Source organism: Carlito syrichta, unplaced genomic scaffold, assembly GCF_000164805.1.
Source record: "Carlito syrichta isolate Samal-C Ts95f unplaced genomic scaffold, Tarsius_syrichta-2.0.1 Scaffold304601, whole genome shotgun sequence".
Taxonomy (NCBI): domain Eukaryota; kingdom Metazoa; phylum Chordata; class Mammalia; order Primates; family Tarsiidae; genus Carlito; species Carlito syrichta.
Genome location: NW_007248697.1, coordinates 968,847 through 992,178, shown reverse-complemented (window position 1 = coordinate 992,178; position 23,332 = coordinate 968,847). Strand labels below are relative to the sequence as shown.

Genomic DNA, 23,332 nt, shown 5'->3' with positions numbered 1-23,332 from the left:
CTCTCGTCATAGAAAACAGCTACCCGCAAATGTACGTGCTGCCAAAAAGCAATGTCATCGATCAGGCGTGATTGTGAACTTCGAAAATGGAGCTGTACGTGGGGCATGATGAAAAGAAACGCAAAAAACACATGACGTCAAAAGATTCTATCGAGCCATGTGACTTGCTGTCCTGGGTCACATGCGGACCCGTGGCCCATGTGTTCGACATACCTGATCAATGTCACCTTGGTTGGCGGAAGTACAGTCTATGGTGTTCACACAATGACAACATCACCTAACGACGCATTTCTTAGAATGTATCCCCATCATTAAGTGATGCATGACTGCATATGTTTTCCTCCCAGCCAGAACGTAAGTAACTTGAAGACAAGGATTGTGGTTTAATCATCTTTGTGTCCTTGGGATCTAATGCATACCTGGAATACAGCAGATACTTGGGAAATAGTTCATTAACCTGGAGCATTAAGAGTGAGAAGTTTTTAGTTTAGACAAGTAGCTGATGAAGGGTGCTGTCCAAATAGACATTAAGTCAAGATAATGGTTCAAAGCTTTGAAGAAGATCTTTGCGGGGTGGGCACTAGGGGGGTTGGTGGGTGCAGAAAAAGGAGGAAATGGAAGGAGGGATGAGCTTTATAGGCAGCAAGAAATTCTAAAAGCACAAGAGATGAATCACCAGCCTCTCGATGAATTTTGTTCGCACCAATTCCCTTGGAGCACCAAAACAAAAAGGATCCTTCATAGAATGGATAAGGCTGAATTATCTTCACTAAAGAAAAAGACTGAGCTAGAAATTAACAGCTAGCAATCCGCCTTTGAAGGTGTTTAATATAAATCAAAAGAAGTTCACAAACTGGACTAGTGAGATGATTAAAATTTTCTTCATTTCTTCAGCTTTGATTCTTGTCTTATTTGCATATGTTGCATAAAATATTTTTATATAACTATAAGAAAGGGAAATTTGAATAGCTTGAATAAAATGACTTCAGGATTTCCAGAGCCACATACAAGTATGTTCTAAGCCTGGGAAAGTACAGAATGGTGGTTCGGTCATGGAAGAAGTTCATTAACTAAGGTTCTTGGCTTTTTCCTCTTTCCAGTGTTGCAGCTCCAGTCCCCAGCATTGTTGGTCCATGGTGGATCCTCAGTGTATTATTATTATTATTATTATTATTATTATTATTTGAGTTGGAGTCTCACTCTGTTGCCCAGGCTGGAGTGCAGTGGCACAATCATGGCTCACTGCAACCTCGACCTCTTGGGCTCAGGTGATCCTTCCACCTCAGCTTCCCAAGTAGCGGGACTACAGGTACATGCCAATTTTTGTTGATTTTTTGTAGATAGGAGTTATTGCTACACTGCCAAGGCTGGTCTCGAACTCCTCTCACCTAAGCCTCCTCAAGTGCTGGGATTACAAGTGTGAACCACCGCTCCTGGCCTTCAGTGCATATTAAAATCAATGGTGGCCATTGCCAGACCATCACCACCACTGCCTTACTTGACTCTGGTGTGGTCATGTGCTTTTTGAGCTATGGCTGTTGCCATGTTTCCTGTTTTTGGCTCCCTTCCCTACCTTGGAGAGGTGAATTTCCTCTCTCTCTGTCTAATTTACTTTTAAATGAACTATGTTTTCTAATCTTAAAAAAAAAAAAAAAAATCAATGGTTGTTGCCATGAGTGCTTCTATTTTTGACTATAAGCTTCTGAAGGGTAAGAAAGTACATTCATTTGTGCTTGGACTGAAGTATGTGAGGCACTCACTGGGGGCTCAGTTAGGTTTGCCATGACTTCTAGAGAGAGATTCTAAATGGAAGGTGTCATTCCTTGAGAAAAAAGTTGATGATCTCTCTAAATGGGAATAAAAACTCTAAGACAAACCAAAAAAAAAATTCCAAAGTTTTTCTAAGGAATCCAGGTAGAGCTCAAGATTTTGAAATCTGTAAGTTTTCAGGAGGACTGCAGCTACAAAACTTCAAGATAGGAAAACATGCTTTTCGTATACTTTCAACATTAAGAAAACAACATAAAGGACAACTAAACTTTTTCAGTCTTTATTAAAACCAAATTAATGCATATCAGGCTCTTATATTTGGAGCTACTTTGTTTTAACTTCCCTACGCAGATTTTAAAAATTGATGAAAGGAATTTCACTTTTAGATTGCACATTTTATAAGACTTCTGTGCTCCAAAAATACATGAGGAAAGAGTCAATCCATATTAAACACTCTTTATGATGCTCATATATCTTCTCATTTCTTTAAGAAGCAACAAAGAGTCAATTTCCCGTTTGCTCAGTGATTCTGCATCTGATAGCTCAGCATGCAATGCTCTGGGGGCTTGTTCTTCTTTTTGGATGTGATCGAGGCTTCTGGTTTCTCTTTTCTAGCTCCACTTGCCTTCTTTCAGCCTCTTCTGTTGTGTAGGCTCATAATAATTCAACAGGTATGTGAATTATGTCATCTATAAATTATTTAGGGGGCTCTGACCTCCATGCTTCTTGAGAACAGGGGCTGTTTTCTTTAATCTTGGCATCATTAGTGCCTGACAAAGGCCTACCACTAGTAGGCCTGCAACTGATATTTCTGAATGTGTAAATGAACACCTCACATTAATAAATCACTTTGAGCTTCTTTCAGTCGTAAGAAGAGGAATGTGTAAGGGACAAAGGGAAGAATTACAGAGGATTTTATTTTATTTTTTTTTTGGTCTCACTGTCATTTAGGCTGGGGTGCAAGGACACCATCATGGTTTACTGCAGCCTTGACCTCCTAGGCTCAAGAGATCCTTCCACTTCAGCCTCCTGAGTTGCTGGGACTACAGGCATGTGGCACCACACCTGTCTAATTTTTTTTATTTTTTGGTAGAGACAAGGTCTTGCTATGTTACCCCGGCTGGTCTTGAACTTCTGGGGTCAAGCAGCCCTCCTGCCTTAGCCTCCCAAAGTGCTGAGATTACAGGTGTGAGCTATCATACCCAACCTCTTTGTTCTTACTCTAATACTGACTTACAAAGGAATGCCTCTGTCCCCCCACTGCTGTACAAGAAGAAGTTGGGGTGAATTATTCACTTCCAGGAGATGTTGGCAGACTAACACTTAGGCATTATGATACGGTGAATTGCAGTCTCAAACCAGGTGCTAGATTTGTTATTACCGGGAGATCAAAACTCTAGTAAGTGGAGGTGAAGAAACAGGTAGCAAGGACTGCCAGCCTTTTGTGCCCAGAGCATCAGAAGTCCCAGGTGCCAACTCTGAGCTGCCACTCTGAACTCTGTGACTCTAGGCCAAGCAGTTACCTCAGCCCTGCCTCTGCTTTCTCATTTCTACAAAGGGAGACAATCACATCTTGTCTTCCTTTCTTGTCATTAGATCAATAAGAGGATCAAAAAAGGATAAAAGTCCTATGAAAGCTATAATGTTTCATTTAAAGATAAATGTGGGCAGATGACATGAACAGATATTTCTCAGAAGATGTACAAGCGGCCAACAAACATATGAACAAATGCTCAACATTACTCATCATCAGGGAAATGCAGATTAAAACCACAGTAGATATCACCTTACACCAGTCAGAATGCCCATCATGAAAAGAATAAAGAAGCAATAGAAGCTGGCACAGATGTGGTGAAAAGGGAATGCTTATACACTGTTGGTGGGAGTGTCAATTAGCACAACCTCTTTGGAAATTGGTAAGGAGATGTCTCCAAGAAGTAAAAGTACTGTTTGATTCAGCAATCCCACTACTAGGTATCTGCCCAAAGGAAAAAGGGTTGTTATACAAAAAAGACACCTGAGCTCGTATGTTTGTTGCAGCACAACTCCCAGTTGCAAAGATGTGGAATCAATGGATAATGGATAATGAAAAGGTGGTATATATGTACCAGGGAATACTATCCAGCCATAAAAAATAAACAAACAATGTCTTTTGCAACAACTTGGATGGAATTGGAGACCATCATCCTTAGTGTAGAAACAGAAAACCAAACACCGCATTTTCTCACTTACAACTGGGAGTTAAGCTAAGGGTCTGCAAAGGCATGGAGAATGGCATAATGGACACCGGAGACTCGTAAGGGGAAGAGTGGGAAGGAAGGTGGGATGAAAAATCGCCTATCATGTACAGTGTGCACAGGTGGGCGTGGTGGGTATACTTAAAGCCTAGACACTCTCACCACTATACAATGCACCCATGTAACCAAAGAACATTTGTGTTGCTAAAGCTATTGAAATAAAAAATAAATGAATAAATAAATGCTGATCACATTATTATTAACACAGACAGTCTGAAAACGGAACAAATCTTAACTTTTAGAATACGCTCCAATTTGTGTATAATATAGAAAGATGAGTACAGGAAGTCAAAATTTAAAAACAGAACTAGAAATCATTACACACTTTAGGTTAATATTTTAGGGGGGAAAACAAAGCTTCTTTAATGTTAAAAATTGAGATTCATGGTGCTAATTGAATGGGGGGGCAATATCAATGTTTAAAGGATACTAGAGGCTGGGCCTGGGGGCTCATGCCTATAATCCCAGCACTTTGGGAGGCCAAGGCAGCAAGAGGACTGCAGAGGACTGCCTGAATCTGGGGGTTCAAGACCAGCCTGGGCAACCTGGAAAGACCTCATCTCTACTATAAATCAAAAAATTAGCCGGGTGTTGGGGTGCATGCCTGTAGTCACAGCTACTCAGTAGACTGAGGTGGAAGGATCACCTCAGCCCAGCAGGTCGAGGCTGTAGTGGCTGTGATCATGCCACTGTACTCCAACCTGGGCAAGAGAGTGAGACTTCGTCTCAATCAATCAATCAATCAAATTAAAATTAAATAAAGGATACTAGAGTAAAACCATTCACATTCGAGTCCCTATGATTTATGAAAACCATGAAACAGGTTACTCTGAGAAATTGTGATGCAATCGACATAGAGACAATTCACGGTGCATTTCCACTGGTTTCATGAGCCATAGTTGAGTAGCGACAGAAACCTGGATCAGAGCAGTGGAGGGGCTCCAAGGTAGGGGCTTCCCTGACATCTGTCAGCTGCACCTGCCCCAATGAGAAACAGCAACGCCGCCAGACATCCTAGACTCTGGGCTCCAGTCCAAGGGAAGAAGGGGAGTGGTTCTGAGGTCATGACCCACACATCCGTGTCTGGGAGTTGGATGTTTTGTAAGAGCCTCTCTACCGTAGAATCATCTAGAGGATGGTGGTAAGATTTGGTATACAGACTGAATCAAGAGATGATCGTGGCATGTTATAAGCTCTTTTGTAAGCAGGGAATAACGGTAGGTCATCTAATGCAAGAGGTAAACAATAAAAGGCTCCCACTGAACAAAATGTGACTGGTGCCATGTAACTAATTTTGACCTAGATGTCAATGTCACCTTGAAGTGTGAATTCCTCAGAAACATATTGAGGCTCAGCTTAGTGGCTCAGTCTGTCACCCCGGCACTTTAGGAGGCTGAGGCGAGTGGATTGCCTGAGCCCGTAGGTTCATAACCAGCCCGGTAACTTGGTGAGACCTCGACTCTACAATAAAAATAAAAAAATTGGCCAGGCATGGTAGCTCATGCTTGTAGTTCTGGCTACTTGGAAGGCTGAGGTGGAAAGATCGCTTGAGCCAGCAGATCAATGCTGGGGTGTCCATAAGTGTGTAACTGCACTCCAACCTGGATGACAGAGTGACACACCAACTCAAAAAGAAAGAAAGAACATATTGATTTTAGAATGAATGTGAATTTCCCTTTCTTTTTGGAAATGATACCATGCGCATGGTTTACTTATCACAAATTCCAAGTTAGTGCTGGTCAGATCAACCAGGTTTTAACTAGAGTTGAAAATGACTTAGCCAGGCGCAGTGGCTCACAACTGTAATCCTAGCACTTTGGGAGATGGAGGTGAAAGCATTGCCTAAGTTCAGGAGTTCAAGACCAGCCTGGGCAACTTGGTGAGACATTGTTTCTACAATATATCAAAAAATTAACCAGGCATGGTGGCGCATGCCTGTGATTCCAGCTACTTGGACAGTTGAAGCAGAAGGATCACTGAAGCCCAGCAGACCAAGGCTGCAGTGGCCGTAAATGTGCCACTGCACTCCAGCCTGGGCGACAGAGTAAGACTCTGACACACACATACACACACACACACACACACACAAAAAGAAAAGGACTTCAGGGCAACTGGTTCTCTGAAGACAAACCACTGAAAGCGGGAAGAAGTCATATCTAGCTCTCTCCTTTGCTCATAGCTCTCCTGGTCTACACTTCAAGGTATCTAGAGGTCTGCTCTTGAGCTGTAAGCATTGAAGATGAACACAGTCACCTGGAGACAAGCAGGGAGGTCAAAAGAAAGTCACCTCTGCCATGATAATAAATGAAGATGAGCAAGCCATATCTTTTCTTCCAGGTAGCTGAGTCAAATGACTACACTGACTTTCTTTCTGTCATGCACAGCTCAGTGGTTCTCAAACTTGGGTATGCATCTGAATCAGCTGGGAGGTTTGGGAAAGCCCAGACTGCTGGGCCCTAGCTCCAGAGTTTCTGATTCAGTGGGTCTGGGGAGGGGCTTCAGACTTTGCAGTTCTGACACAGGCTCAGGTGATGAGGGTGCTGCTAGTCTGAGACCGGCAGCCCTCACCTCTTGTTTCTCAAAATGTGGGCCATGGGTGACCTGCAGTATTTGCTGAGACACAGGTGTATGTCCTTCAAATCGGCAAATCTGGCCAAGTTCCGAAGTGACACTCATGCACTCCAAACATTGAGTCTCACTCGCTTAGACTTTAGCAAAGCTTTATGTTAGAGTCCGTCCTATTCAGATGAGGGATATCATAGCAAGGGAGGAGTTCTCAGCCCACCCTTAAGCTAGAGGAGAAAGCGACAAGTTGCATCTGAAGTGCTTCCTGTGTTCTGAAACTTACTCCAAGAGGTTAGGATGCAGGGCATGTGGTGGGAAGGGGTAGTGGCAGCCCACCGAGGCCACCCTTAGAATATCAGAGGAGGGCCAGGTTTGGTGGCTCAGCCTGTAATCCCGCGCTTTGGGAGGCTGAGCTGAGTGGATTGCCTGAGCCCGCGGGTTCGAGACCTGCCTGGGCAACTTGGCGAGACCTCATCTCTACCGTAAATCAAAAATCAGCTGGGCGTGGTAGCGCGTGCCTGTAATTCCGACTACTCTGAAGGCTGAGGTGGAAGGATTGCCAGAGCCCAGTGGTCGAGGCTGCAGTGGCTGGGAGTGGCCACTGCACTCCAGTCTGGGCAACGGAGTAAAACTCCAACTCAAAAAAAAAAGAATATCAGAGGAGAAGGTGGTCTTTGGAGACCCATCTAGGGATAGAAGTAATTGGTAAACCCCCAGGGAAAGGTAACTCTTGGAAAACCAAGTTGGGTTGAGTGGTCTGGCTCTTCCATGACCTAAAATGGTAATCTATAAAAATCTAGCCTAGAGTTCCTTCTTAGGCAGCTGCAGCCTAGAACTCCTTTGATGCTCCCTGGGCCCAAGCTGTTGGATAAAAGAAGGCCTGCATGTAGGCCCCAAAGGCCTCTGTCTTATTTATAAGAGTGTCCATCTTCATGAAATCAGTGGATAATCACTTTGATGTTTGCATCATTTAAGAATTTCCACTCAACAAGTGAAAGCTTTTAAAAATAATTCTCTTTAACAGTGACATAGGCCTTATGCCACACATACACACACACACACACACACACACACACAAGATACCTTCTAATTGGCTCATGCCAGTTTGAAGACCAAAGAAGGAGAAGGCAGAACTGTAGAACTGTGGTGGTCATCTTGCTTGCACACAATCTCTCCGACACCAGCACTAGAACACACCGAGAGGCAGGCCCAGGCCAGGGTCTGCAGCAATCCCTGTCTCACCCTCTCAATCCCACTGCTTTTGGTTCCAGAGCCATGAAAGGAAACAGGCCAGAGCCCAAAGCATGATGAACAAAGCTTCCACGAATACAAACTAGAAACGCTTCATAATCCAGCCCCAGGTAGAACACACGCTCTCACAGAGATTTCTAGAGCCTGAAAGACGAACTTCCACGGTAGAAATTATACAAGATGGTAATGTACTTCTATTTGTGGGCAAATCTGGGTTTCCTGAGTCTTTGCAAAGTAAGTTTTTTTTCAAGCTCAATGCTTTTTCTTGCAGCCAACATGCTAGACTCCAGCAAATCTGTTCAAGCGCTCTAACATGTTCTAAAATTATACACCGGAATCTACACTATCTGCAAAACCTCATGCTCTGGGCTTCACACACCCAGTGTTCGTCCTGTGTCAGAAACAAGGCAGTTGCTTCAAAGCCTCCTTGGCTGATTTACCTGAGCTGGTAGAGGCGGGGGATTTGCTGCGCCTGGAGGGTCCCGGGCTCTTGGTGGTGCTCCTGCGTGATGATGAGGCTATTTTGGTATAAGAAGTAGACTTCACCACTCGACATTCTGGAGAGAGAGCAACAACCACACATCATTATTAGGTAACGACACACACACCAGCTCAAAATGCACCATGAACCTGGAGATAGAAATGTACAACCATCTTCGATCACATGTACTTGCTGCCAGCCACATATTATTACAGTGGAGCCAAGAAAATAAGGAAGGGTAGGGTGGGTTTCTCAGACATCCAAGTAAAGAATACTCCAAGCTTCCTGTCTTATCACCTTACAATAGTATTTCAGGTAGATTAGAAGTAATAAGCTGATAAAGAGAGTTTTTGTTGGGGTTCTCTCTACTCACCTTGAGTTATCTCTGTATGTGGGTCTCACTGGGGATAAAATGGTTATTTTTTTTTCCCAAGGAAAATGTCTGAAAGGTCAAGCTCATGAGCCAAAAAAATGTGATGATGGATGACTCCACCCATCATGACAGGGTCAAGTTTATTGTCCCGGAAGTCCTCACAGTGGTAGCTGTGGGTCTTTACAATGTTTAGGAAATGGCGGCACTTGTTTAGAAGAGGTAAAGTTGGTCAAGGGGTGGCTTTTCCCTGCTATGAGGGCATCGTGTGAGCCAGTGCCACCACATGACACTACTAGAGAGCTTGTACCACGTCTGTAAAGTGGCTCTTGACTTGAGGTTAGGAAAAAACTTCACTCTCGTTAGATTTAAATTCTCAGTGTTTGTATTCATTAAGTTCAAGGTTGAATGGCTTAAACTGCAGAGAGCTTTCTATTTCTCTTAGAAAAATAACATTGACCAATTAGGATATGCAAACTCATACATATTGTTCTCAAGAAACTACTTTCAATAATTTAAAAAATCCACTTCTATGCCTGTCGTGATAATCAGTGTTCACTGCTGATAAAAAATACAAAGTATATTTTGTTAAAAAACCACCCCAGCCGGGCTCGGTGGCTCAGCCTGTAATCCCGTGCCTTTGGGAGGCTGAGGTGAGTGGATTGTCTGAGCCTGCGGGTTCAAGACCCGCCTGGGCAGGCGAGACCTCATCTCTACAATAAAATCAAAAAATTAGCAGGGCATGGTAGCACGCACCTGTAATTCTGGCTACTCGGAAGGTTGAGGCAGAAGGAACGCCGGAGCCCAGCAGGTTGAGGATGCAGTGGCCGGGAGCGGCCACTGCACTCCAGTCTGGGCAACAGAGTGAGACTGTAACTCAAAACAAACAAACAAACAAAACAAAAAAACCACCCCAAAGAACACATAATGGAGTGATCCTTTTTTTTTGGGAGGATGTATACACACTTCTATAATTTTTTTCTACTCATTTATATATTTTAACACCAGTGGAATTAGTGTTTACATATTGATGTTAGCAGCCCTCTTCACATTACCATCTCTTGTGAACATTTTCACTCTATTATCTAACCACAATTCACCTAACTAAATTCTGACCATTGGAAATGAAACTGCTTTCAGTATCTCATTATTATAAATAATTATTCAAAATCAACCTTCCTAATGAAGATGTAGTTATTCAATTTTCCTTTAGGACAGATTTTGTCCCTGGCACTCAAAATTTAGTTTCCAGTAGCCAGAAATAAAGGGTATGTTGTAGGTGCTCAAAAATATTTACTGAATTTCTTCTTTTTAAAAAAAAACTATAAATTCAAAAATTAAAGAAAAAATAGCAATTGTCTCGCTCTCTCCACCTAATATCACTACCATATTTAATAGTGTGTATCTCCTACCATAGTTTTTCTAAACTTAAATAAACACATACATACATCAATAGCTTTTTATAAAAATGGCAAGCCATTGACATATTTTGTACCTTTTTTCTGACTTATACCTTATGGTCATCTTTCTTGGTCAATAAATGTCAATCAAAATCATTCTTCTAAGACCTGCATTATATTTTATAATATGTTTGTGTCATAATTTATCCCATCATTCCCTGTTGGAATATTCCTTACAGTCCTGTTTCTTCCTTATGTTTTTCAAATAAAACTTAAAACTTTTAAGCTAAAAAACATTTTGCTGAATGAAGTGGGTTTGACGGGTTGGGAGAAAAGCACTTATTTATTAACTCGTGTGTTTATAAATAAATAAATTAACTTATTTATTTAGTCAGGATCTCACTCTGTCCCGGGCTGGAGTACAGTGGCAGGATCACAGCTCACCATAGCCTTGGCTGAAAAACACTTTTTTAAAGCTCTTAATAAGTTGCCCTCCAGAAAGTCTGACCTACATAGTACCCTCGATGACTGCAAGTGATCATTTGCCTGATTCCTCACTGAGGTTACACACTGTATTTTCAAAAACTTGCTAATTTCTTTTTTTTTTTTTTTGAGTTGGAGTCTCACTCTGTCGCCCAGACTGGAGTGCAGTGGCTGCTCCCGGCCACCGCAGCCTCAACCTGCTGGGCTCTGGCAATCCTTCCACGTCAGCCTTCGAAGTAACCGGAATTACAGGCATGTGCTACCAGGCCCGGCTGATTTTTTGATTTATTGTAGAGATGAGGTCTCGCTGCCCAAACTTGCTAATTTCTAAACAAATATTGGACTTCATTGCTTGAAATTTGGTCTGATTTCCAGTAAGTTTGTACAATCCTTTCCACATGCATAGTAGTTATTTGTATTTCTCCTTTTACAATTACTTATTTCTGTCCTTTGCCCATTTGCAATTGAGATTTTCTTTTTCTTATTGACTTGTAAGAACAAATTCTATATTAAAATTTATCCCTTAGTCATTAAGTCATAAATATCTTTAATGGTAGTTGCTGAAATATATTAACCTTTTAAATGTGGTGTTCTTAAGTGTATAGTTTAAAATTAAACTACTTTAACTTTTCTGTTATACATTTTAAAACCATTTTATTCCTTAGTAACAAATAACTCATAATAATTCTGATCTAAGTCCGAGGCCTTTTATTTCAAAATTTGCCTTCCCTAGCCATGCAATGCCCAATTTTCTAAGTTCTAAACATGTTTCTCCCTCCTATAAATTCTGAATGGCTTTATTTTTATTTTATTTTTTATTTTTTGGAGTTGGAGTCTCACTCTGTCACCCAGACTGGAGTGCAGTGGCCACTCCCGGCTATCGCAGCCTCGACCTGCTGGGCTCTGGTGATCCTTCCACCTCAGCTTTCCAAGAAGCCAGAACTACAGGCACATGCTACCACGCCTGGCTAATTTGGAGTTATTGTAGAGATGAGGTCTCACAAAGTTGCCCAGGCAGGTCTTGAAACCACGGGCTCAGGCCTGAATGGCTTTATATATACATTTCTTCCTAACATTGAAACCAACAAAGTAGTTTATATTGTTTAGTAAGAAAGCAACATGAGTGACAATGAAATATAAATGTTACAAGACTAGAAATAGGAGATAAGACATAAGAAGAGTGTCTCCTGGAGGGCCTCATGAACTTAACTAGGGCAAAGGAAGACAGAGGATTAATAATAATAACACGAGGAAGAGGAGGAGGAGGAAGAAAGAGGAATTCTGAGATATTAGTATTTGTGGCTTCCTCTGCATGTCTTCATAGCCTAAAGTAGAGAGAAATGAATCAGGGCATTACAGAACCCTGCCCTGTCTTCCCCAGTGGTTATCTGAGTCACTGTTGGCCCTTCTGTGTGTGTTCTGGTGGCCCTGCGAGAGATTTCCATCTTAAAAAAAAAAAGAAAAAAAATTCTACGGATATGGCCATATCCACAAAAACCCAAAGATAGGAATAACCAAGAAACAACATTAATAACATCAGAGGCCGGGCTCGGTGGCTCAGTCTGTAATCCCGTGCCTTTGGGAGGCTGAGGTGAGTGGATTGCCTGAGCCCGCGGGTTCGAGACCCACCTGGGCAGCGAGACCTCATCTCTACAATAAATCAAAAAATTAGCCACGCGTGGTAGCGCGCGCCTGTAGTTCCGGCTACTCAGAAGGCTGAGGTGGAAGGATCACTGGAGCCCAGCAGGTCGAGGCTGCAGTGGCCTGGAGCGGTCACTGCACTCCAGTCTGGGCGACAGAGTGAGACTCCAACTCAAAAAAAAAAAAAAAATCAGAAGACATGATGAGAAACATCAGGACCATTCACATGGGAGGATAAAGGCTGAGGATTTGTCTGTGGAGATTTTAATTCACAAAACAGAGCTTTAGAACGTGTGAAGAAGATCTCAAATTAGCTCAAGGCGCTCTCCACACAACTGACAACACATCCTGGAGTGTGTCCTAGCTTTTGGCATCCGCCTAGCCTTCTGGAAGCACGCTAGCAACCAAAGTGGAACACCATAATGTGGCTGGCCCATTGGCATGGTTCCAAATACATTTTTATCAGGTGCCCACTGTGTGCCAGGCGCTGAGAGCTACAGACACAAGAGAGAGAAATACAAAGTTTGGGAACTCAAAACTTGACCCTCTGGTAGTGGTGCAGAGTCTTTCCACCCATGAGGCCTCTTTTTGCTGATTTTTGTTTCTTGGACTTCATGTGGGGAAAATGCTGGTTTAGGCAACAAGTTGCTCTTAAGTGACATTCCATTTCCTCACTTTAGATTAAAATCAAGAGTATCACAAGGGCAGATGACCAGAACTTTTTGTCCCAGGCCAGGAACATTGAGAGGTCACATAAATTTAAAACAATAATTTTAAAAGATCAGCATCTAGTTAGCAGGAATGAATAGTTGAAATAGAAAGCTACCAGATGGTGAGCGCTGCTAATAACACCCATCTGTGAGCCACAACATGAATTAAAAAACTAACTCTAGGGTTTGTGACATGACATTTGGCACAGGTACCAGAATTGCTGGCGATGGTTCTGACCAACCAACTGGGACTCTGGATCACCCTAATAGAACCCATGTCACCACACCAAGTTGACATTTTTCCAGCTCCCAGAAAGACATAGGTATTGCTGTTAGGCAGCTCAGTCTTATCAGAGTAAATGTAGGCACTTCCGTAGATTTTTGAAGTATTGAAAAGAATTTGTGGGCTCTTGACAAGCTTCCAAAGCTTCTCTCGCTTCTCTTGAACCAAGTTCTCGCTATATTCTTAATCCATCCAAATTACGCATTTGTTACTTTGCCTCCCCACCCCTATATGCCATTAGATACTAATTAGTTCCTGGCATCTTAAAAAGCACACAGTAGGTGCTCAATAAATATTGGTCCAAATTGCTACTGATCCTGTCAGACTTGTATGAATCCTTAATATTTACTGAACGAATCCAATCTCTCATTTTACAGATGAGGAAACTGAGTGTCAGAGAGATTCAATGACTTGCATCAGAACCCAAGTCTCTTGGGCTGGTGGCTTCTTCACCACCCCAGTATGTGATGCTGTGGTCTAAGTAAGCTGTTCCATTGTAAATAAAGCCTAGTAAATGTCAATCAGTGCCCACGGTCAGGGGCAGACAAGTGGTGATGGTGGACCAGGGGAAGGACTGCAAACAACTAGGTCTATATCAACATTAAATTAAAAATTCAAAATACAAAAGCTATCTTCCTCTAAAGATATTGACTGTATTTTTAAAAAGAAATAAAATGAACTCTTTCAGAAGTGGAGTTAAAATGAATTGGTTGCTTAGAGGAACTCGGAATCTGAAAGATCATTACAAATATTACAGATCTTCTACCATGTGCCTTTAGAATAATAGTGAAGCCTCATGAGTCATATTGGGGATGAGAAGAATTCTGAAAGGCTTGGGTTGAAAAACAGAAACAGAAGCAAAAAATAATGTATAGTAACTACTTTTTATTCCTAGGGTCAAAATAAACTCAGTTGAAGAATATCGCAGAGCCAAGCCATACATCAGAAAAAAATAAATATAAAAAACTCCAGCCGTCTGTTCAATTAAAGTTTAGATTTTAAGTGTTTTAATTGATTTTATAACAGTAAAAATGCAGTGAAGAAGAATAAATACTGAATGACTTTAGAGAGAGTGCCAAAATCTTTGTCAGCTTAAAACCACAATTGTGAAACGTGAACGATATGACTTAAATGGCGAGGATTGCTTTTCGTTCACGTAAAGGACATTTCCACAGCCTGGGGCGAAAAGAAACTGACACCCCCCACTTCCCCCTTTTACATGGGGGCATGTGCCTTTGGGGGCAGTCACTTCATCCTGATACTTCTTGGCACCCCAACATTTCACTGATCAATTATCTAAGAAGGCCATATTTCCTCTGGCTGTGGGATGCTGAGTGACACAGACAGATGCTCCTTAAGAAAGATGACACTGAAGGACCATAGGTCAGCTATCTGAAGGAAGCTGCCAGATAGCCATTTCTCTTGCTGCTAAAGACAGCAACCTACCCCGAGTCCAGAAAATCAGGGCAAACACATGAACTGGTTCTCTGGAGACTGAACCTCCCATTGCAAGCCAGCAAGATTTGCTTAAATCTCTGCTTGGGTCCCTACATTCATCATTATTTGGGGTGAAAAGTATCACTTTCCAGATATTCTGAGGATTTGCTAAGACAGAAGTTAAGATGGGGCTCACCTTCACCCAGGACCTGAACTCAAGAAATAGGCATTCTTTTGATGGACAGATTTAGAGAGACAACCCAGATGGGGACGTGGAAGGGAGGAGGCGGCATATATTCTTTGGCCACATTCCTGGTGGCATGAGAACTTTAGGCAGATCCTCCCCCAACTCAGAAACAGTTGCTAGGTGGGCTGAAGTGTGATAGAAGGTGCCGAAGAATAGAAATGGGTATAGAATGCCACGGCAAGCACCAACAGCTCACCTGAGCTCACACGGTGTCTGTGTATTCAAAGGGGGCCCACGTGTTCCTTTTGGAGAATCTCGAATGAGGTAAAGGTGAAGGACCTTGAGTGTCTAGACAGTACTGGTGACATGCTGCACACTGGCTAGGGAATACCCTTGAAACAAGAATGTTTTCACTCCCTGAATCTCTGTTTTTAAACCACCAGAATAACAGCACTCTCAGGCCAAGACCACTCAATATATTGTCTAGACTCTCAATTAAGTTGTCCAGAACTGTTATGGAAATGGACACGTTCATCTAGAAGACTCCATCATGAGCAGTGGATACTTTGTGTTTTCTACCTTCTCCTGATTATATGACAAACTTCATCTTAATTTGGCAAAGGTACAAACCCTCCAAATGGAACAATATTCTTCTCTGTCGCTATATGCAAAAGAGGAAGCACATTCAGTTCTAGAGACTTTTTATAAAAATGGCACAAGCTCAAAGACAAAAAGAGAGAACTTGCCATTCCGATTCTCCAATTCTCCAATTCTCCAATAAGTTGCTCTTACAAGTTCATATCACCCCCACTGGAAGGCACCCTCCTAGAATGTCAAGGTTACCGAGTCAACTCTCTCCTCAACTCAGGAATTTTCCCTCCTCCCATCTCCATAAGTGGTTGTCCAGCTTCCCCTTGGGCACCTTCAGTGCCTGGGGGATTTCACCACCTTCTGCCTCAAGGTTTCTGAAGCATCCACCATCCTCAATTAGTCTCCAGCTTGTCTGTGTGGGTGAGCTGAGCAGAGCCTTCCTGGTTGAAATGACAACAAAAGTTGATTTCCTATAGAGATATAATCACTTTCACACTTCACAGGAGCATGCTAGGAAAATCTGTATATGGGCTCCTTGCAGGAAGGGTCAATCTGCATTCCCCCCCACCTGCCAGGAACCACTGAGGCCGGTCCTCTGTTTCTACTCTACCTGCTTTCTGAGTGAACCCTGACATCACAATAAGACTCCCATCCTACCGCCTGTGGGTTTGGAGCAAGTGCACTTCCCCAAACTCCATATGCAGCCTGTCTGGGTTAAAAGCAACCTAGATCGAAACACTCTAAAACACAGCTTTTCTGCATGGAGCAGACTGGGCCGGTGGCAAAGGCGTCAGCTGGCGTGGCTAAGCTGGAGAGTAAAGTCCCAGAAACGGAGGTTTTTAAAGTACCTTCTAAAAATAGGGGTACGTATGTCTACACCAGCACCTCGACTGGCCCACCGCAACTTTTAGAACACCCAGCTACGCGCTCCAAATGGCACCCACGTGTTCCTGCACCTGCGCGGGGCTCTGGAGGCACTGGCTGAAGAGTGGAAACCTTATGTAACATCTGCAGAAGGCTTTATGGTGCTGGGATTTTCTGCGTTAACACCTCAAGAGTCACCACTCAGATCTACTGTTTGGGTAGCACGAGTGAGTCCCCTTTGCAAAACCTTCCTTTTCCCCAACAGTCCAACGAGAGAAAAGCTCATTCTTTCCTATGGAACAGTCCAGAGGTATGCAGGGATCCTGAGGGGGGAGGTGGTCTTGCTCCAAGAAATTGTCTGGTAATCCAGGTTCCTACTGTCTTAGTTTCTGTCATCCTGAGAGTTCTATCCACATGGTCCCCGCATCTTGGCATGTCTGAATTTCAGCCCGCAGGGGAAGGGAGAAAAAAGGGGATGAAAGCTGCCTTGTGCCTTGTTCTACCTTCATTTCCTGAAATTCACGCTGTTCTTTTCCTCTTCCCACATGTCAATTGCACCATTCAGTGTCAGTTTTACCCTTGTCCTCTACATATTAGACCCCAGTCTCCCCTTTCCCTAGTTATGTGACCAAAAAGGTCTCCACACATTGCCATGGCCAATCCCTTTATTAGGCAATGCTTCCTGATGGGGCCCTCAATTAACTTTTAAATTCTTTCTTGGCTGTGTTAAGGAAGCCATTACCAACCACCTGCCAAAGTCTGTTAAACATGTATTTCACAAATTATTTCTGCAGGTTCAGCCAACGTGAATTGGTAGTTTGGTGTTTTGATGCATCCACTGAAGTATAGGTGATGTGATGGGCAATACTGAAGATCTTCCAGTAGTCTGTTAAAATTAGATCAACACCCATTGCTTTACCATCTCTGAGAACATGGGAACATGGAGCCTTGAAATGCTGGTGGTTTCTTAGTTGAGAGTTTGGAGACGGTCATGGAGGCACAAGTTAGAAAAAAAACCTTCTACACAGCCCTGTGCAAACCCAAGTATTGCAGAAGGGCCATGATTATGGTCACAATCAGGCTTCATTCTAAGTTAAGTCTGTTCCCTTCTGGGTACCACCTGATCTCTGCAGTGACCCTTTTGGACCAACCGCAAAATAGAGATCCCCAAGGCTTTTTAGTTGAGTGCAAGTACCCACGTGGGAGCTATTGTTCTTATCTTTGAGAAACAAAAATAAAATCCCATGCCCCCCAACTGAATGCATGGACCCACTCTTGGTCAACGGGACTCCAGAGAAACCTTAGAAACTGAGTTCCTGGCCATGACCCAACAGAGGGTCAAACACACCTTGCTATCTTCTCTCCCTCGCTAACCACACTTAGGCGTTCTTTCCTAAGGGTAAAACAGAAACCAGCCCTTTGAAAGACTGGCTGCACTGCTGGTATCAATCAACCACCCGATACAGCTCCCCCCTTTTCCACTTTGGACACAACAACTGCCTAGCATTCCTTCCTCAAGAGAGACCACCAACCAAGGAATGGTTCTGGCCAGTCTACAGAGGATGCACACAGAGAGCCTTTGTGTCCTCTGCTTCACCTTTGATGTTTAGGGTCTAACTATAAAACAGTTAAATGTTAAATGTCCACCCCAAAATAAACATGGGATGTGTGTTGTATTTTTGTTCCCCTTCTACACATGCCTGAATCTCTTCATGAATATTCATTGCTCCTCCTATAACCCATTGAATATATAAATATGTATACTAGGCCACCTCATATAGTTAAAATTCCTGTTCCCTTTAAATTTCCCTGGAAGTGCAGTTTTCAGCATCTGGCCAGAGGCTATACACTTCCCAGCCTGTCAGAAGAGCCACCCTGCATGCTGCAGCACTTTGTGAGAAATAATGCTCTCATTTCCAAATTTATGCATATTCTTCAGTTGACACCTTATTGAGACACAGGGATTTGCAACCTTAGTCTTGAAGCATGGCATCACTGCCCAAAAACAACACAATCGTGCACCCTTTAGCTTATTTGAAGTCAGAGTCTTGTCTTTCTGAATCTGAAATATAAGTATAGTTGGTATGTTTGCTTTCCCCATAAAAACCCAACTTCAACCGCAGTAAAACTTGTCTCAGAGGGCATTCTTTTTTTTTTCCTTCTGCCTTTTCTTCAGTCTTTGTCCTCAGTTGTTTTTTCCTTTGCCTTGTCTTTGGCTGTTTGCTCAGGGTATGCTGCCTCCTCATTGGCCAATGCAGCTTCATCAACAGTCTTCTTCATCCTTGGAAAGCAAAGCAGTTACTAAAATTGAGAAGCCCCACCTTGGCTGGCTCTGAGCTTCCTCTCACAAAAAACTTGTGCATGTTCGGTGAGAGGCCTGAACAAATCAGAGGTGCCAAGGGCCTTTCCTCCCAACATGTTGTATGTTCTGTGTTTCCATCCCAAGTGCAGTGCCTTGTTAGTTTCCACTGAAGTCTGATCACCTTGAATAGACAGATGGACAGCGGCCTGGTCATATAAATGACAAGGTCATACAAAAAAACAGAACTCTGACCCACAACCTGGAGCAATTCACCTGGGAAACCAATCCCTTTCTATGATAACCAGCTGTGAAGGCAGCATACTGTAAATCAGAATTGTAACTAACCAGACTTCTGTCTCTAGTAACAACCCAGCAAGTCAGACCTCTGTAACACTCAGTCCCAGATGGCCAAGACTTGATTACCTAATTTCTGACTGACTGCTTCTCTAATTTTTGTTCCCGGTTCTAACTTAGGCCCAACCAGAGAAAGCCGAGTCTGTACCTCTAGCCAAACCCATAGGGTTCCCCACTTCTGGTGGGCTTGCCCACAGCTTCCCCACACTAACGGCTTCCATCAATGCTCCCTGAAAGTCTTCCTTTTCTTCTGCTTTGAAGCTCTCCCACTCCTCTGCCTGCCTTTGAGTCTCCGCCAAACGCAGACGATGGTAGCTGACTCTGCTATAGCAGGCTCTGAATAAACAGCCTTAGCTTGTTCTCATTTTGTGGGTCTTCATTTATTTCCACAGCACACATGGCTCTCCCTCAGCTGTGAATGGAGCACTTGGCGTTTACAGTGCAGCAAGTATCTCTTTCCCAGCTACTCATCTCTCAGATTCCTTGGGGCCACATTTATTCCTTGGCCACCTTAGAGACTGGCATGCCCTCTCTCTCGCAGCTGGTCCTCTAGCACTGGGATACACACCATTTCTGCCACCGACCATAATACGAAGTAGCTATCTTGAGTCGAGGGGCATCTTGTGTGAAACAGGTTTGCTTCCCTTCCTCTTCTAGAATTATGACAACAGCCCACAAGGCAAAGAAGGCCGATGGCAGAAATGCAATGTGAACAGCCCCAACCTCTCACTTACTCTGGGCCTACGTGTACACATCATCTGAATTTCTGCTTTTCTTACCTTTTCTCCCAAGGTAGTTGCTTGTGGCAACCATGACAAATTACAACAAACTAGGTGGCTTAATGTGACCGAAATGTATTTGCTCACAGTTGCAGAGGCCAGAAGCCTGAAATCAAAGTGTCGGCAGCTCTGCAATGGTTCCAAAGCTTCTTCTCTAGAGAAGAATCCATTCCTTGTTTGTTTTGGTTTCTGGTGACTCCAGGCATTCCTTGGCTTGTAGCTGCATCATTCAAATCTCTGTCTCCATCTTTACACGAACTTCTTTTCAGTGTGTTTGTGTATCTTCTGTCTCCCTCCCTCCTTCCCTCCTTCCTTCACGAGTCAGGGTCTCACTCTGTTGCCAAGGCTGGAGTGCAGTGGCATGATCATGGCTCCACAAATCTCGACCTCTTAGGCTCAAGCAATCCCTTCCACCTTAGCCTCTCGAATAGCTGGAACTACAGGAGCGCACCACCACACCTGGCTAATTTAATTTATTTTTTTGTAGAGACGAGGTCTCCCTATGTTGCATAGTTTGGTCTTGAACTCCTGGGCTCCAGTAATCCTTCCGCCTTGGCCTCCCAAAGTGCTGGGATTACAGACGTGAGCCACTGCGCCTGGACTTCCTTTACCTCTTTCTTATGTAGATGTGCATGATAGCATTTAAAACCCATCCGGATAATTCAAGGTAATGAGATTCTTAGTTATATCTGCAAAGACCCTTTTTCCGAATAAGGTAACATTTATAAATTGATACCTTTCAGTGGCTACTATGTAAGCTACTACAATAACATAACTTTGATATAATCCGTTCTTGAGAAATGTTGCCAGGACATCTGTGGTTTCTCCACTGCTTGGAACTATTCTCTGATTTCTTGTTTCTCTTTGGAGATACGCTTAGCAGAGGGCCCCTAGCTATTTCAGCTCTTCTGTCTTTCTTTCATTTCTTAAATGCACTATGTATCTTCCTGTCTCTGCGCATTGGTATATTAATTTCCTTATACAATGAACAATTCCTCCCTACCACCACCTCACCTTGGTAACTTCTGCTCAACTTATGTTTATTCGTTTTGCAAATATATACTGAGTCTCCATTGTTTTAGGTGCCAGGTACCTTGGTAAGTCAGTCAACAGGGTACCTGCTCTCATGCAATTTATCCTCCAGTGGAGGAAACAGACCTTAAACAGACAAAAGCAAGAGCTGATTTTATAAGTGCTCTGCCAAAAATTAAAAGGATGATGTGACAGTGAGTGCCTAAGCAAGTAGTTTCTCTATGTTGGTGGCCAGAGAAGGTCTCTTGGAGGAGAAGACACTGAAGAGGAACTCTGAACACAGGAAAAGGCCTAGTCATGGGTAGATGGGCAGGAAGAGAGGAAAGCCTGGTCAAGTCACGCTTGAAAAGACAGAGGAAGGGGCTTGGATTTTACTCTGAGTAAGATGAAAAGCTACAGGAGGAGCTTAAGAAGCTTGGATATTTGACCCTCCAAACCTCATACTGAAATCTGATCCCCAGTGCTGGGGTTGTGGCCTGATGGAAAATGTGTGGTTCATAGGGACGGGTCCCTCTTGAGTGACTTAGTGCCGTCCTGGTGATAATGAGTAAGTTTTTGCTCTATCAGTTCCCATGAGAATCCCCCGCAAAGAGATGTCTTTCTCCCCCTTTATTTCAATAGCTTTAGGGAGTACAATCATTTTTGGTTACATTTGTATAGTGGTGAAGGAGTCTGGGCTTTTAAGTGTACCCACCACCCCGACCTGTGCACGTGGTACCCGATAGATGATTTTCTGTTCCTCCATCCCCCTTCTGAGTCTCCGGTGTCCATTATGCCATCGCAGATACTGAGTTTAGCGCCCACTTACAAGTGAGAACACGTGGTGTTTGTGTCTCTGATCCTGAGTTAGTTCACTTAGGACAAAGTTCCCCAATTAAAACGAGCCTGGAAATCTCCCCCCGCCCTCGCCTCCTGTCTCCACGTGATCTTCACATACACCAGCTCCCCTTCCCCTTCTGCCGTGAGAGGAAGTAGCTTGAGGCCCTCACAAGAGGCAGACGCCGCCACGCTTCTAGGTCAGCCTGCAGCACTCAAGCCAAACAAACCCCTTTCCTTTATAAGTTACTTCATCTCAGCTCTTCCCTTACACCAACACACATGGGCTGGGACAGCAGTGATGTGATCTGATCCATGAGTCTGAAATCTCACTCTGGCTGATGCAGAGGAGAGATTTTGAAGGAGCTCATCTAGGTGTGAAAGGATGGTGGCGTGGCCTAGGCTGCAGGATGGAAATGGACAGAAGAAAATGACTTGGGATATGATGAGGAGACAGAGTCCACAAAGCTTGAGGACGGACTGCATGGGGAAGGGCACAGCAATGCCACTCACATGCTCTTCGTTGGTGTGCTGGTGAGTTCAGCTGAGGGGCCTGCATGGTTGCAGTAAATTCACGTGCCAAAGTGTGGGAGACACCAAGAGATACCAGAAGGCCTATGTTCTTCCTGCAAGATAAAAGGCCAGACTTCTAGCTCTTTAAAAATGCTGAGGCCGGGCACATTGGCTCATGCCTATAATCCCAGCACTTTGGGAAGCTGGGGTGAGAGGACTGTCTGAGCCCACAGGTTCAAGACCAACTTGAGCAACTTGGCAAGACCTCATCTCTACAATAAATTTAAAAAATCAGCTGAGCATGGTGGTGCGTGCCTGTAGTTCCGCTACTTGGAAGGCTGAGGCGGAAGGATTGCCTGAGCCCAGCAGGTCAAGGCTGCGGTGGCTGGGAACATGCCACTGCCCTTCAGCCTGGGTGACAGAGTGAGACTCCAACTCAAAAAAAAAAAAATGCTGATTTCTGCCAGGCACAGTATCTTATGTGTGTAATCCCAGTACTTTAGGAGGTGGAGACGAGAGGGATTGCCTGAGCTCAGGGGTTGGAGATCAGCCTGGACAACTTGGTGAGACCACGTCTCTACAATAATTTTTTTAAAAAAAGCCGAGTGCTGTGGCGTGTGCCTGTAGTTCCAGCCACTTGGAAGGTTGAGGTGGAAGGATCCCCTGAATGGCTGTGAGTGTGCCATTGCACCCCAGTCTGGGTGACAGAATAAAATTCCGACAAGGAAGGAAGGAAGGATACCCCAACAGATTTCTTGCCCTTCCTTAGACCCAGTGCATTAGAAGCACTGGAGTGAGACTTGGGGCATTAATAATAATAGGCTGGGCTCGGTGGCTCAGTCTGTAATCCCAGCGCTTTGGGAGGCTGAGACGAGTGGATTGCCTGAGCCTGGGGGTTTGAGACCAGCCTGGGCAACTTGGCGAGACCTCGTCTCTACAATAAAACAAAAAAATTAGCCAGGCATGGTAGCGCGCACCTGTAGTTCCAGTGACTTGGAAGGCTGAGGTGGAAGGATCGCCAGAGCCCAGCAGGTTGACGCTGGGGTGGCCGTGAGTTTGCCACTGCACCCCAGCCTGGGCAACACAGTGAGACTCTGACTCAAAAATAATAATAATAATAATAATAATAATAATAATAAATAAATAATCCAAGTGACCCCAATGGTGTTGTCCACAGGTCAGATAGCTTTTTTTTTTTTTTTTTTT

At 43.7% G+C, this 23,332-nt stretch overlaps 1 protein-coding gene across 6 annotated transcripts in view; it reads right to left on the bottom strand.

Annotated features, from left to right (window-relative positions):
* DCLK1 (doublecortin like kinase 1) overlaps positions 1-23,332 on the bottom strand; it is a 373,078-nt gene that overhangs the window by 98,398 nt on the left and 251,348 nt on the right. For 5 of the 6 annotated variants that reach the window (XM_021713540.1, XM_008060373.2, XM_008060372.2 and 2 more), the window contains exon 4: positions 8,324-8,440. In XM_021713540.1, coding sequence (XP_021569215.1) covers positions 8,324-8,440 — 117 coding nt within the window. The remainder of the gene's footprint in view (positions 1-8,323; positions 8,441-23,332) is intronic. The other variant, XM_021713542.1, reaches the window with a different exon arrangement.